This window comes from Camelina sativa, chromosome 2 (genome assembly GCF_000633955.1).
Source record: "Camelina sativa cultivar DH55 chromosome 2, Cs, whole genome shotgun sequence".
Classification (NCBI taxonomy): domain Eukaryota; kingdom Viridiplantae; phylum Streptophyta; class Magnoliopsida; order Brassicales; family Brassicaceae; genus Camelina; species Camelina sativa.
The window spans coordinates 22416427-22428675 of NC_025686.1; the positions used below are offsets into that span (position 1 = coordinate 22416427).

Consider the following 12249-nt stretch of genomic DNA (forward strand, 5'->3'; position numbering starts at 1 on the left):
TGGAACTTCTTGGTCAAATCTGAACTAAGGGAGAAGGAGAAAAAAAGAAATAAAGAGAAAGAATAAACAAGTTGGGTTTCAACAGTGTTGTTGAGAAGAAGAGGACCCCACAAAATGGAAGAGTTAGATACATCACATGCAGTTTCTCAGATTTTACCTCAATCTCCTTGAACTACATCAACTGTTGCATTCATGTTCTGACTCATCTCCTCACAGTCCCACTCACTCCAATATATAATCTGTCAGAGAAAGACCATAATGATGATTCATACCAAGTTAGAAAGATAAAGACATAACCTTTTGAGCTGCTGAGAGCTTCATTTGAGTTGTTTAATTTGGGTTTGCTGAGGAAGTTAAAGAAGAGAAAGGGAGTAGTAATGAGGGGAATAGAAGACGAGTCAGAAGCAAGTTTAGTTGGATTAACCATAAGAACTTCATCACCAGCAAGCTCTTCAAGTAAGAAAGGTAAAGATCCTCTTCAAACAAACAATGCTTCAGATTCATCATCTCCAAGTATCAAAAACTCTCCTTTCAATTCACCTTCTCTTGTGTCCCCACCATCTTCTGCTTTTGTTTCCGCTTTACAATCTCCTTATATATCCCCAAGAGCTACACAACCTATTACCACAACCACCACCACTCACAAGCCCTCCCCCTCACCGCCTGTTTTTTACAAAGGCTCACAATCTGAAGATGTACCTAGCAGCTCCTACACTCCTCCTTCTGACCAGTACGAGTTCTCTGATGAACAACCATCAGATCGGAAGCTAAAGTTATCAGCTTGTACTCCAGATCCTGCTCCTCCAAGAATCTCCTTCACTTTCCCTGTTCCTAGGGTTTCTTTAGCTAAAGTCTCTGTTTCTTCACCTGCAACTAACACCAAGCTCAGGAGCTCTGATGTCTTCATAGGGTTTCATGGACAAAACCCAAACTTGGTGAGGTTCTGCAAATGGTTAAAGTCAGAGCTTGAGCTTCAGGGAATCGCTTGTTTCGTTGCTGACAGAGCTAAGTATTCGGACACACAGAGCCATGAGATCGCCGACAGAGTTATCTGTTCTGTTACTTATGGGATTGTGGTTGTCTCCTGTTCGAGCTTGCTCAACTACCTTAGCTTGGAGGAAGTTAGGTTCTTTGCTCAAAAGAAGAACTTGATTCCGATATTCTATGGCACTGGACCTTCTGAGATAATGGGTCTTCTCAACTGCAATGCCATAGATAAAGAGTGTAAAGAAGCCATTGATGGGTTGATTAAGTCCCATGAGTTTAAACTCGAAGCTAATGAGAGTAACTGGAGAATCTGTGTGGGAAAGACCGCAGCGATTCTCAGGGCAAAGCTTGGGAGGAAGAGTGTGGCTGATAAAGAGACAGTAGAAGGAATTGATGAGCTTCCTTTTCCGAGGAACAGATCTTTTCTTGGAAGAGAGAAAGAGATAATGGAAATGGAGATGGCTTTCTTTGGTAATGGAGAGTATCTTGAGTCTACAACACCAAGCACCAGAGGAGAAGCAAGTGGACAATCTGAAGGACTTGCAGATGAGGAATCAGATGTTGTATCAACTCGAAATGGGAAATTTATCAGCTTGGAGCTTGGAAAATGTTCAGAGACAAGAAGTGAGGCTTGGAGTGATCCAAATGGTGGGAAAAACTCGCTTAAAAGACTGTTGAAGACTAAGAAGTATAGAAACAGTAGTAACAGCAAAAGTAGCACAAGTGTTGTTTGTGTAAACGGAGTTCCTGGGATTGGGAAGACAGAGCTAGCTCTTGAGTTTGCTTACCGGTATTCTCAGAGGTATAAGATGGTTTTGTGGGTTGGAGGGGAAGCTCGATACTTCAGACAGAACCTGTTGAATCTTTCATTCAGATTGGGGCTTGATGTTAGCGCTGATGCTGAGAAGGATAGAGGCAGGCTAAGAAGCTTTGATGAACAGGAGTTTGAAGCATTCAAGAGAATAAAGCGTGAGCTTTTCAGAGAAATGCCTTATCTGTTGATCATTGATAATCTTGAGATAGAAAAGGATTGGTGGGAAGGGAAAGATCTGAATGACCTGATTCCGAGGAACACTGGAGGAACACATGTCTTGATCACTACTAGACTTCCTAAAGTCATGACCTTTGACAGTGTGCAGCTTTCTATAATCCCCTCATCTGATGCAATGGTTCTACTGAGAGGAAGAAGAAAGAAAGATTACCCGGCAGAGGAGGTTGAGATCCTCAAGCTTTTTGAAGAGAAACTGGGACGGTTGAGCTACGGTCTTTGGGTGGTAGGATCATTGCTTTCAGAGCTTGCAATACCGCCTTCTGCACTCTTTGAGGCTGTGAACAAAGTTCAGATTGAAGAACGTTCAGCATCACCTTTTCTTAACTCAAACGATGAGCAATATTGCAAATCCAATCCATTTGTTGCAAAGGTCTTAGCTTTCAGTTTGGCTGTTTTGGAGCAAGCTGAAGGAAACAGAAACCTTCTCTCATTGAAAATGCTACTCGTGGGAGCTTGGTTTGCTCCGGTTCCTATTCCGGTTAATATGTTAGCTGCAGCTGCTAAGAACATGCCCACAGGTGGAAACCGGTTCAGCAAATGGAACAAATGTTTGAGTCACACATTTGCTTGGTGTGGTGGTTGTGGTTTAGGACGCAGAAGCGAAGAGGATGCAGCCTTTTTACTAGTCAGATTAGGACTAGCGAGGATAACAAATAGACAACCTGGATGTTGGATTCAGTTCCATCCGATAACTCAAACTTTCGCGAGGAGACGAGACTACATACTTGCACCCAAGGCAACTGTTCAAGGTGTGAGAAAAATCGATAACCCGTTGTTGAACCTTGATCACCTATGGGCTTCAGCTTTCTTAGTATTTGGGTTTAAATCAGAACCTCCTTTGGTGCAACTACAAGCCATGGATATGGTACTTTACATCAAGAGAACAGCTCTTCCTTTGGCAATCACAGCTTTCACAACCTTTTCGAGGTGTAACTCCGCATTAGAGCTCCTAAAAGTATGCACCAACGTGTTAGAGGAAGTGGAGAAATCATTTGTTTCGCAGATACAAGATTGGCGCCAAGGCTCGCTTTGTTGGAAGAAGAAGACCAACAAGAAGGTCGATGAATACGTGTGGCAAGATGTTACATTGTTGAAAGCTTTATTGCTGGAGACCAGAGCAAAGCTGCTTCTACGAGGCGGACATTTCGATAGTGGAGAGGAACTTTGCAGGACTTGTATCAGTATCAGGACAGTGATGCTTGGTCATAACCATGATCTCACTTTGGCTGCTCAAGAAACACTAGCAAAGTTAGTCAGAATGAGAAGCAAGATATGACCACCCACAAACACTTCTCCTGGTTATTATTTCCTTATTACTCTAATCTCAGTTTTGTTAAAGACAGCAAAATTATGTAAACGGGTACTTTAAAACTAGTTAAGAACAATCTTATTCCTATGTACATTATCCACTTCCTTATTGATCTTAGTCTCCTTTTTATTCCTCTAGATCATGAATCATTGCAACTTACTGAGTTCTTTACAGGGTGTAAATAGCTTACTAGGGAGAGTCTTAAGCAGTAACCAACATTCAACGCAATGAATTCTCAAGCTGAATCCTTTTACCTGATAAGTTAGCCAATCAAACAAAAGAGATAACACAATCTCAGTAACAAACAGAATTGAGAAAAAAGGACAAATACTCGTGTAAAGAAGTGGGACCTAAAGACAAACACAGAAAAATATGTATGGGTGTAGTAATAATAAAAACATGCAATTTAATCAGTGTCTGCATTTTGCCAACAAGTGTCACTCTCCCCTCTCCTGTTACTGGTCCCAGAGTTACACTGCTCAGTTTTGTTTCCTTTTCAAAGGACTTTGTCATACAAATTTAAGCTGGTTTAGGTTATACCCAAGTTAGTCAGAAACCAACAAAGCAAAAGCAAGATTATTAAGGTATTGACTTCATATAAGCATTTAACTCAATTTCTGCAATTTGGGTCCCTGAGCTCTCTCTTGAAGCTTTTTAGTATAGAATAACGTACAAGACAGTCAAACACTAAAAAGCTGTTACTGTAAAAGACTACAAGATCTACTACTTTAAAACAAGTTGAGGTCTCGAGCATCATGACAAAACTAAACCTGCTCACAACAAGTGGGTTGGTTTTGATACATTGTATCTGAAAATGAACAAAGCAAGTTGAGTTCTTTACTGTTTTAGTAATCAATCAAAACAAGAAACTATTCATTCTTTGTCTTTCTGATTACAATCCAACACCAACACTAAAAATCAGATTTTTAGATCATCAAATTTAGATTCTTAGCACACAAATCACAAGAAAACAAACAATGAAGTGATTTTGAAAGAAGCAAAAAAAATGTAAAAAAATATAAAAATTTGAACATCTCTCACAAGCAATTTGGGTAAAAAAAAAATTTAAAATTTACGGCAAGAACGATCGGAAAATATCACCGGCGATTAGATCCGATCAAGCCTCCGGTAACAGCATCGTCTTCCTCAAGGAAACGCTCATCGGAGTTTCTAATAACGGAATGAATAACGCAAAACAGCAATCCAACGCCAACACCAACCGCCAAGTTCACGGCGGAGCTAGTGAACCACACAGCCCAAACGGAAGCTAAAACAAGACACACCACCACCGTCCGATCACCGACCTGAAAGCTCCATAGAATAAGCGGATCTTCTCTAAAAAAGTGAAACAGAAGCCACAATGAAACGATCGTGCCGACGACGATCAACGCGACGGGACTAGCTGTAATAAGAGCTAACCCGGCGCAACAGCGACGACGATCGCGTAGTTGACGAAGAAGTAGTGGTAATTCGTTTTTAATCGGAGGAGAAGAGAGGAGAATCGCCACGGGAGAGAGTAATCGCCGGAGAAGACCAGTTCTGACCAGGGACGGTGGCGAGAGATGGTGGAAGTGAGATTATGAATTGATCGGGAGATAACGTCGCCGGTAGGAAGCGGAATTGATGTGTAGGTTGTTATCGCCGGAGAAGAAGCAGCAGGAGAAGAAGGAGTCATAATCGCCGGCGAATTTTCCGATTTGGTTGACTGGTTTTGACCCGACCCGAAATTGTCACCCGGGAATAAAGCTTCGTCGTATTAACGACTTTTTTTAGTCAACTACTACATCATTATTTGTACCAACCAATCTAATTTTGCCAGCTAACCAAATTTTAACACTTTTAATAGTAATTTCTTTTTTTAAGAAAACCCTAATTTTGTTAATTAGTTTTAACCTAATTGGATTTTTTGTTTATGAGTTCCAGTTATGTTCTTAAGTGATTAGCTTACTATATAAAAACAGTGATAATGGCAAAAAGTTAAAAAGATAAAACTATAAGTTTATAACTTTTTAAAAGAGTGTTTTGGACAACTTTGGTGGCAATGAAAGCCTACATAAAAAGTTACTTGATCTACTACAGAGTGTTTTGCTTCTTTTTTTTTTTTTCTTTTAGTAAAACAGTAAACTACACAAAGTCTCTCTACAGAAAGAGATGGAAGCATAGTAAATGTCTGCCGTAGGGACATTCGGAAAGGTCGAAACTTTACGGTGACTAGCTCGGAGAAAAGTACCTTACATGATCAAAATTGTTTCTGAATGCTGAAGCTTGTGGTTGGACTTTTTGTGGTTGTGGTTGATGTGTTGACTCGAAATAGAGACCTGTGTTGAAGTGTAAGCCAGTTCCAGCGCAAGGAGGATCAAGAAACTGAGGTGGCGTTGGTGTTAAGCTAGACCGTGATGGATTTTCATCTGTCTCTCCTTGGTTCATGACCATCAAGTCTTTTCCCATTAACCGTAAAACCGGGTTAGATGGACTTGGAGGCACAGCGGTGTTGAGATTCGTTCTGCTGGAGAATTTACTCTGAAGATCTGAATCTTGTTGGATCTTGTATGGAGACTGCTCAAATGGATGATTTGGATCCACACGTGTCGGTGATTTTGTTAAGTTCATGGCAAGTGACGAAGAAGCTGCTCTACGTTGCAGTAGATGAGATGCTTGATGATTGAAAGTAATGCCCTCGTACATTCTTTCTTTTCTTTGGCAACAACAAGGCTCATGTTCATTGTTTCTAAATCTTGAAGGTGTTGTTGTCTTGTCAATGGTAACTTGCTCAGCCTCGGTGGTTGTCCCATGATGAGATGGAACACAAAAGGTCATTGGGGTTGTTGAGTAGGAGGAGGACACAGGAATGTCCGGAGAGAAACTTTCTTGGATAGAAGAAGATAACTCCGCAGGAAAATTCAATCTACCAGGTGCAAAGTTTGAAACTGCGGAAACAGGTGATTCAGAGGAGTTTCTGTCAAGCTGATCCATGGAAGATTGGATTTGGCTTGTGATAACCGACGAGTTCTCAAGATTCTCATCAAAACCCATATCACGAGGACTTGGTAAAAATGATCCTGGAGGTCCTGGAATGGGAATAGTATCGACCTCTACAAATAAGCTTATTCCTTGTCCTACTTCAGAATCAAACCTCACATCCTCCTTGTAAGAGCTTTGCCCGTAAATCATATTCCCAACTTCTTTGGAGTAATACATTTCTCGCTCGCTAGGTATGACTTCATTAGATGGTGGACTGTCTAACTGGTCAAACTCAGCACCCGTATCATCATCGGTTTTGTCCAAAGCATGAGCTCTTTTGTTATTATCTTCTTCCTCTTCACTATTTTCTTCGTCATCATCATTATAATCATCGTAACCACTAGATGAAGGATTTGATCTCAGTAAGACCTCATCTTTTCCTCCATTATCACCAGAGACATAATCATCATCTGACAGCTCACGTTCTTGAGTCATTTCAGATTCCCATTTCCCTAACTCTTCTTCATCATCTTCTTCCTCCGAGAAATCCAAACGAGCTTTCTTTAGCTCCACAGGCATAGATAGTCGCCTCCAGGCATTTGGTACAAATGGTGGTGACAACTTTCTCATGTAAGTTGCACGAGGAGATGCATCTGAAACCTCTACGGCCGCTGAGCAGAAATTCTTAAACTTATCTTTTTGAATCGAAGCAAGGGTCTTCTTCACTCGGAGAGTGTTTACATGAACTCCCTTAAGTGAACGACTTTGAGCTCTTTTACTCTTAACTAAAGTCTTATTCTTTTTAGCAACTTCGCTTCCCAGCTTCTGTTTATATAAAGGATACGAATCTGTGGCAGACAAATCAGTACCCCTCGACGCAATAGGATCTCCTCCCGACCATGTAACATCATCATCATCATCCTCAGATGGCTGATCCCGAAAACTATATAATTTATGTCCTTCCTCATGCTTCTTCGAAGTCACACCACGTTTTGCTAGCATTCGCTGATTATAGAGTCTACGATGACCCATGCTACTACCTTCTCCAGCAAACCTTCTTTGATACTCCGGTATTTGCTGTACATAGCAACCTACTGTTATTTTATGATTCTTGCTACAAAACTCAACCAAAGATATGCAAAATAATGGACAGAAACATATAGAGTTACCTCTGAAGCATTGGCCTTTTGATTGGTTAGTTTAACAAACTTGTGAGGTTTCCTTCCTCGACGATTTTTCCTCTTGTTTCCTTTACTACCTTGGCTTGAAGATTTGTTTTCACTACTACCATCATCATGCTGCTCTCTCGACTGACTAGTACAAGTCTTCTTCTCACTGAACTCTGACAAGATCCGCAACTTTTGTCCCTTAGCATCAATATAAACAGGTCCAACGCCAACAGGCGAAACTTTCCGCTTCTTAGACACTTCAGACTTATCACCAACAACTCTATTTGTATAACTCAAGATAGACACCCACTTTGTTCCATTTCTTTTATCAAGATCTTCTAATGTGTCTTCTTTCGCATAAGCATAGATATCAACCATCGTTTTAACTTTCACCCGTGCCTTACTCCTAGGCTTGCTTGGCTTACTACTAATTACAACCGGTGGCAATGCTGAGTCAGCAGACAAACACTGATCAATGTGAGCATTCAAAGTGGTATTAGAAGCTGATGAGAAGGTTTTGCAAATAGGACATGTCTTCGAAGCCATTACTGATTCAGAAGTCGTCACAAGACCGCCGCCACAACTATCTTCTTTAGATTTCATCATCCCTCTTCCACACTTTTTACTGTGGTGATTGCTTTTGTTACTTGTAGTAGCTACTACTATCTCTACTTCAGACTTGGAAACACTTGTGCTCGGAAACAAACCATTCTCAATGATTTTTGATTTGCTACAAACTCCTTTAGTACTAGTCTCTGCTAAACCAAACTTAGCCAAGTCTCTTCCTTGATGAACATAAGATGCGATTTGCTTTCCCGCCGTGGTCTCAAACTGATTACTTACAGTGGAAAATCTCTGAAACGGTGGCAAAGGATCTGTTACGCCATGAGTTGAAAAAAGATTGAGACTTTTTGAAGAGAATGGCCAGTTGTTCTTGATGTTGTTCTTCCGGTTACTATATGCGTAATCTCTGCAAAGCCATCAACAAAGTTGTTTACTTTCAAAAACTCTAAAAGATATAAAATTTAACATCACTTAAAACTCAAAAGTAAGCATATTTAAGGAAACTTTGAAAAGTTTGATGATACAAAATCATAGAAGGGTGGAAGTTGAAATCTGACCCATTAATCACTACAAGGAAAAAAAAGAAGAAAGATCGAAACTTTACGATCTAGACATAAGTGATGAGCTCTCTTAGCTATGATTTGACACTGACCAATCATGAAATCCAGAGACTTTTTTTTTTTTTGTATGGAGACAAAACCATATAGGCGAAGAAACCCAGAAAGAGATAGATTCAGAGGAGGAGGAGAAGGAAAAAAGTAAAAGTGAAATTACCTGATGGAGAAATTGGAGAGATGGGATTGACCTAACTCATGGGAAGAAGTGGAGAGATGTTGTAAGAAATGAGAAGAAGAAGAAGAAGAAGAAAAAAGTGGGTCATTTGGTGGGTTCTCAGTGGATAAGAGCATTTGATTCTTCCACTGTTACTATTTGCCTCTTCGTTTCCCAAATACTTCTGCATAACACCAGATCTTTATCATCCACCCTTTACCCAAATCTAAACAACACTTACTCCTCCTGCAAATACAAAACACCAAGTACATGTTTCTCATGTTAGACTTTTGATTTGATGATCAAACTTACAAGAAACATTATTTCATGTGGAAGGAGTCACACTAAAGTAAAATTAGGATTAGTTGGTAAATGAATTTATTTATTTTTGATTTGATGAAGTGAAAAAAAAAATCTCACAAGGAGGAAACAATTATTCGCACGCAAAAAAAAAAAAAAAGTTTCAGTTTTCCAATCTGATTCGAGAGTTTATTTTATGTTGAGTGATCATAAGAAAAAGTAGATTAAGACATGCATAGATAGATGAAGAAGCTACCAAAAATAGAATAATAATAGAACAACAAAGCTAAGATGAAACTCAACTAGTAGCTAGTAATTTTAAAAACAATCTGATGGTGTTCATACACTTAAACAAAAATCATAAACATTTTGTAAGATGAAAAAAAAGAATCCAAGAAACGAGGTAGATTCTTGATCAGCAAACAAAAGACTGCAGATGGATACTGAAATCAACAAGAGATGATATTTATTATACAGAGATAGAGAAATCTTGGAAAATCTTGATTTCAAGAACCTATTTCAAGAACCCAAAACATAACTATATAAAAGCCAAGATCGGGGAGAAAAAAAACAGTAATATTTACTAGTTAATATGTATACATATACACACATACCCATCTCATAGATATTTAGATTTGGATCTTGAAATTAAAAAAGAAAAAAAAAGAGAGAGAGAGAGAGATCAAGAAGTAGGAACAAGAATAACTAAATCCACAAACTTCAAACCAATAATGAACAAGAAGAAGAATAAGAAACTGAAGATGGATTTGATAAAACGATGGGTAGTATCTAGACACACCTTTAGATTGTTTTCTTGGCAAAAGAAGAAAAAAATGGCTTCCTAGAGAGAGAGAAAGAGAGCATTGAAGAGAAGAAAGAGATTTGAGAGAGAAAGAGAGAAAGAGAGAGGAAGAACCAAAGCACTATACAATAAAAATAAATTTGGTGTTCCAAATAAGTCCACATACGTATTATCACTAAATGTGAATAAAATAAAGAAAAAACAAATGAGTGCAAGAAGGAAAAAAAAAATATGAAAGTGTCCACACTAAGTTCAATTATTATCACACTCCACCACCATCTTTATATTTTTAAATCATTTTTGTATAGATTTGGTTTAGTTAAAAAAAAATAATTTTGAGGTTGCTATTCTCTTATTTCGATAAATGTAACTTTTGGTGTGTTTGGCTTTACCATGTAAAAGTAAAACAGGTTGTTGTTAATTTATCATTTATCGCATAAGATTGTGACCTCAGAGAGATTGTTATTAGAAGGTTGGAATACTAATCAACTTCTGAACTTGGGAAGATTTCGGCTTTTACTATATCCTATTTTTTACTATTAGATCTGAAACTAAAACTATCTTCATTAGTGTGTTTCTTAGTTGTTTTTTAAGGCAATTTTTAATAATAAAAAGGGAAGAAGAAACTTTGGTAAGAGAAAAGAAAAATTTTGTTGATTATTGCTAGAACCATGTTAAGGTGTTTCTTAGTAATATAATAGTAAAATAATAATTAATAACTTAAAATATTTAAAATTATTTTATATATCATAGAAATATATTTTAATAATAAAAACATAAAATAGCATACAATATTTAAAATTAAAACACAAAACATTAAACATAAAAACATAACACACAACATGAAGAGAGAACACACGAAAAATGAAAGAGAAATGCCAAAAAAAATTTACTCCATTAATTTCATTTCACCATTCATATCGTGCCACCTGTCCACTAAGAAACGTTTCTTTTGGTTCTAAAATTAGAAACGTTTCTTTCAATCCTTAGCTTATATTTCATTAATAATTAATATCTATACCTAAAAAATTTCTTAAGAAACATCTAAGGACTACCAATGAGGATAGTCTAAGGTTACGTTATTGGGTGTGTAATTCTTTCAAAACTAAAATCATCCCAATAATTCATTAATTAACAGACGATTTATCAAAAAAAATTGTGTAATTAGAATATATATGAGGAAATTGTTTTATTAATTCGAAATGATTTTCAAATTGCATAATACTACTTCCATTTCATAATATAAGATGTTTAAAGAAGTATTTTTGTTTCATAATATAGGATGTTTTCAACTTTCTATCCAACTTTTAGATTAATTTTATATTTTATATTATGCAGTTTTGTTTATGATTGGTTAAATTTTTTAAAAATAATTTTTTCTTAATATACGTGTTTTAACTAAAACATCTTATATTTTGAAACAGATGGAGTAGTACAAAACACTAAATCCCTAGTTTTTAAGAATAATATTTTGAGGAATTTCAGTTAAAAAATCATCTCAAGAGTTATCAAAATTTCAAGATCCAATTATAAAAGATAAAAGTGTTGGAGATTGAATCTTCTGATTAAATCCTACAACAAAGAAAGCTTCAAGTGAGGAGAAGAAGAAGAACAGAGTAAAGCAAAGAAAGAGAAGAACAAGAAGAAGTTGTCGTGCGAAGACCAAAGGAGGAAGAAGAGTCAACGACACAAAGAGAAAAAGAAACAAGTCAACAAGAGAGAAGTTGGGCTTGTGTTTTGTAATAAAGCTATTGGGCTGTAAGTGTATTAGGCCTACAAATGTTAGTGGGTTTGGTTGGTTAGCTATAGTAATTAGGTTAAGAATGAAACCTAAGTATAAAGGTGATGTAATGTTGTAAGATAACCTTATCCAAGATATTATCGATGTAGAAGGTTAAGCATAAACACTTCTTGGATCCTTTCTCTCTACACCAACGAAAGTGAAACAAAGAGAGTGAAAGAGAGAAAGTGAGAGATCAAACCTTTGTGAGTAAAACAGAGGTCAAAGTAAGAATTCCAACATGGTATCAGAGCTGAAGATCCCTGGAGCCTGCAAGAAGAAGAAGGGGTTGAGGCTGAGAGGGAGAAAAGGCAGTCTAAGAAGAGACTGAAGAAGAAGGGAAAGTGAGGGGATGTGTTCGGACCTGAAGCTTGGTTAGAGAAGCCCAACGGATCCGAGAGTAAGGAGGAAGTGAGATGCGGTTAGAGAAGCTGCTCAATGGAATACCTGCAGCCAAGTGAGAGGCTGTGAGGGAGAAGAAGAAAATTGCTGTAAGAGGAAACGGCAAAAGAAAGAAGAGAAATATGGAGTCAGCCATCATGAAAGAAGACGGCA

General features: G+C 37.7%; 2 protein-coding genes and 1 pseudogene across 3 annotated transcripts; 1 reads left to right on the forward strand and 2 right to left on the reverse strand.

Moving 5' to 3' along the window:
• On the forward strand, nt 366–3443 carry LOC104732906. Its single transcript, XM_010452512.2, has one exon. It carries the CDS (start codon nt 378–380, stop codon nt 3312–3314), a length of 2937 nt encoding a protein of 978 aa, XP_010450814.1. The 5' UTR covers nt 366–377; the 3' UTR covers nt 3315–3443.
• Nucleotides 4268–5216, reverse strand: LOC104732915 (annotated as a pseudogene).
• On the reverse strand, nt 5325–10067 carry LOC104732924. Of its 2 annotated transcripts, none has more exons than XM_010452531.1 (4): nt 9912–10067; nt 8816–9058; nt 7478–8447; nt 5325–7385 (listed from the first exon to the last, which is right to left on the reverse strand). In XM_010452531.1, exons 2-4 carry the CDS (start codon nt 8947–8949, stop codon nt 5559–5561), a joined length of 2931 nt encoding a protein of 976 aa, XP_010450833.1. In that variant the 5' UTR covers nt 8950–9058; nt 9912–10067; the 3' UTR covers nt 5325–5558. The 2 variants fall into 2 exon arrangements, with proteins under 2 accessions (XP_010450833.1, XP_019092287.1); XM_019236742.1 differs by lacking the exon at nt 9912–10067 and adding an exon at nt 9727–9870 and having other exon boundaries at nt 5559–7385.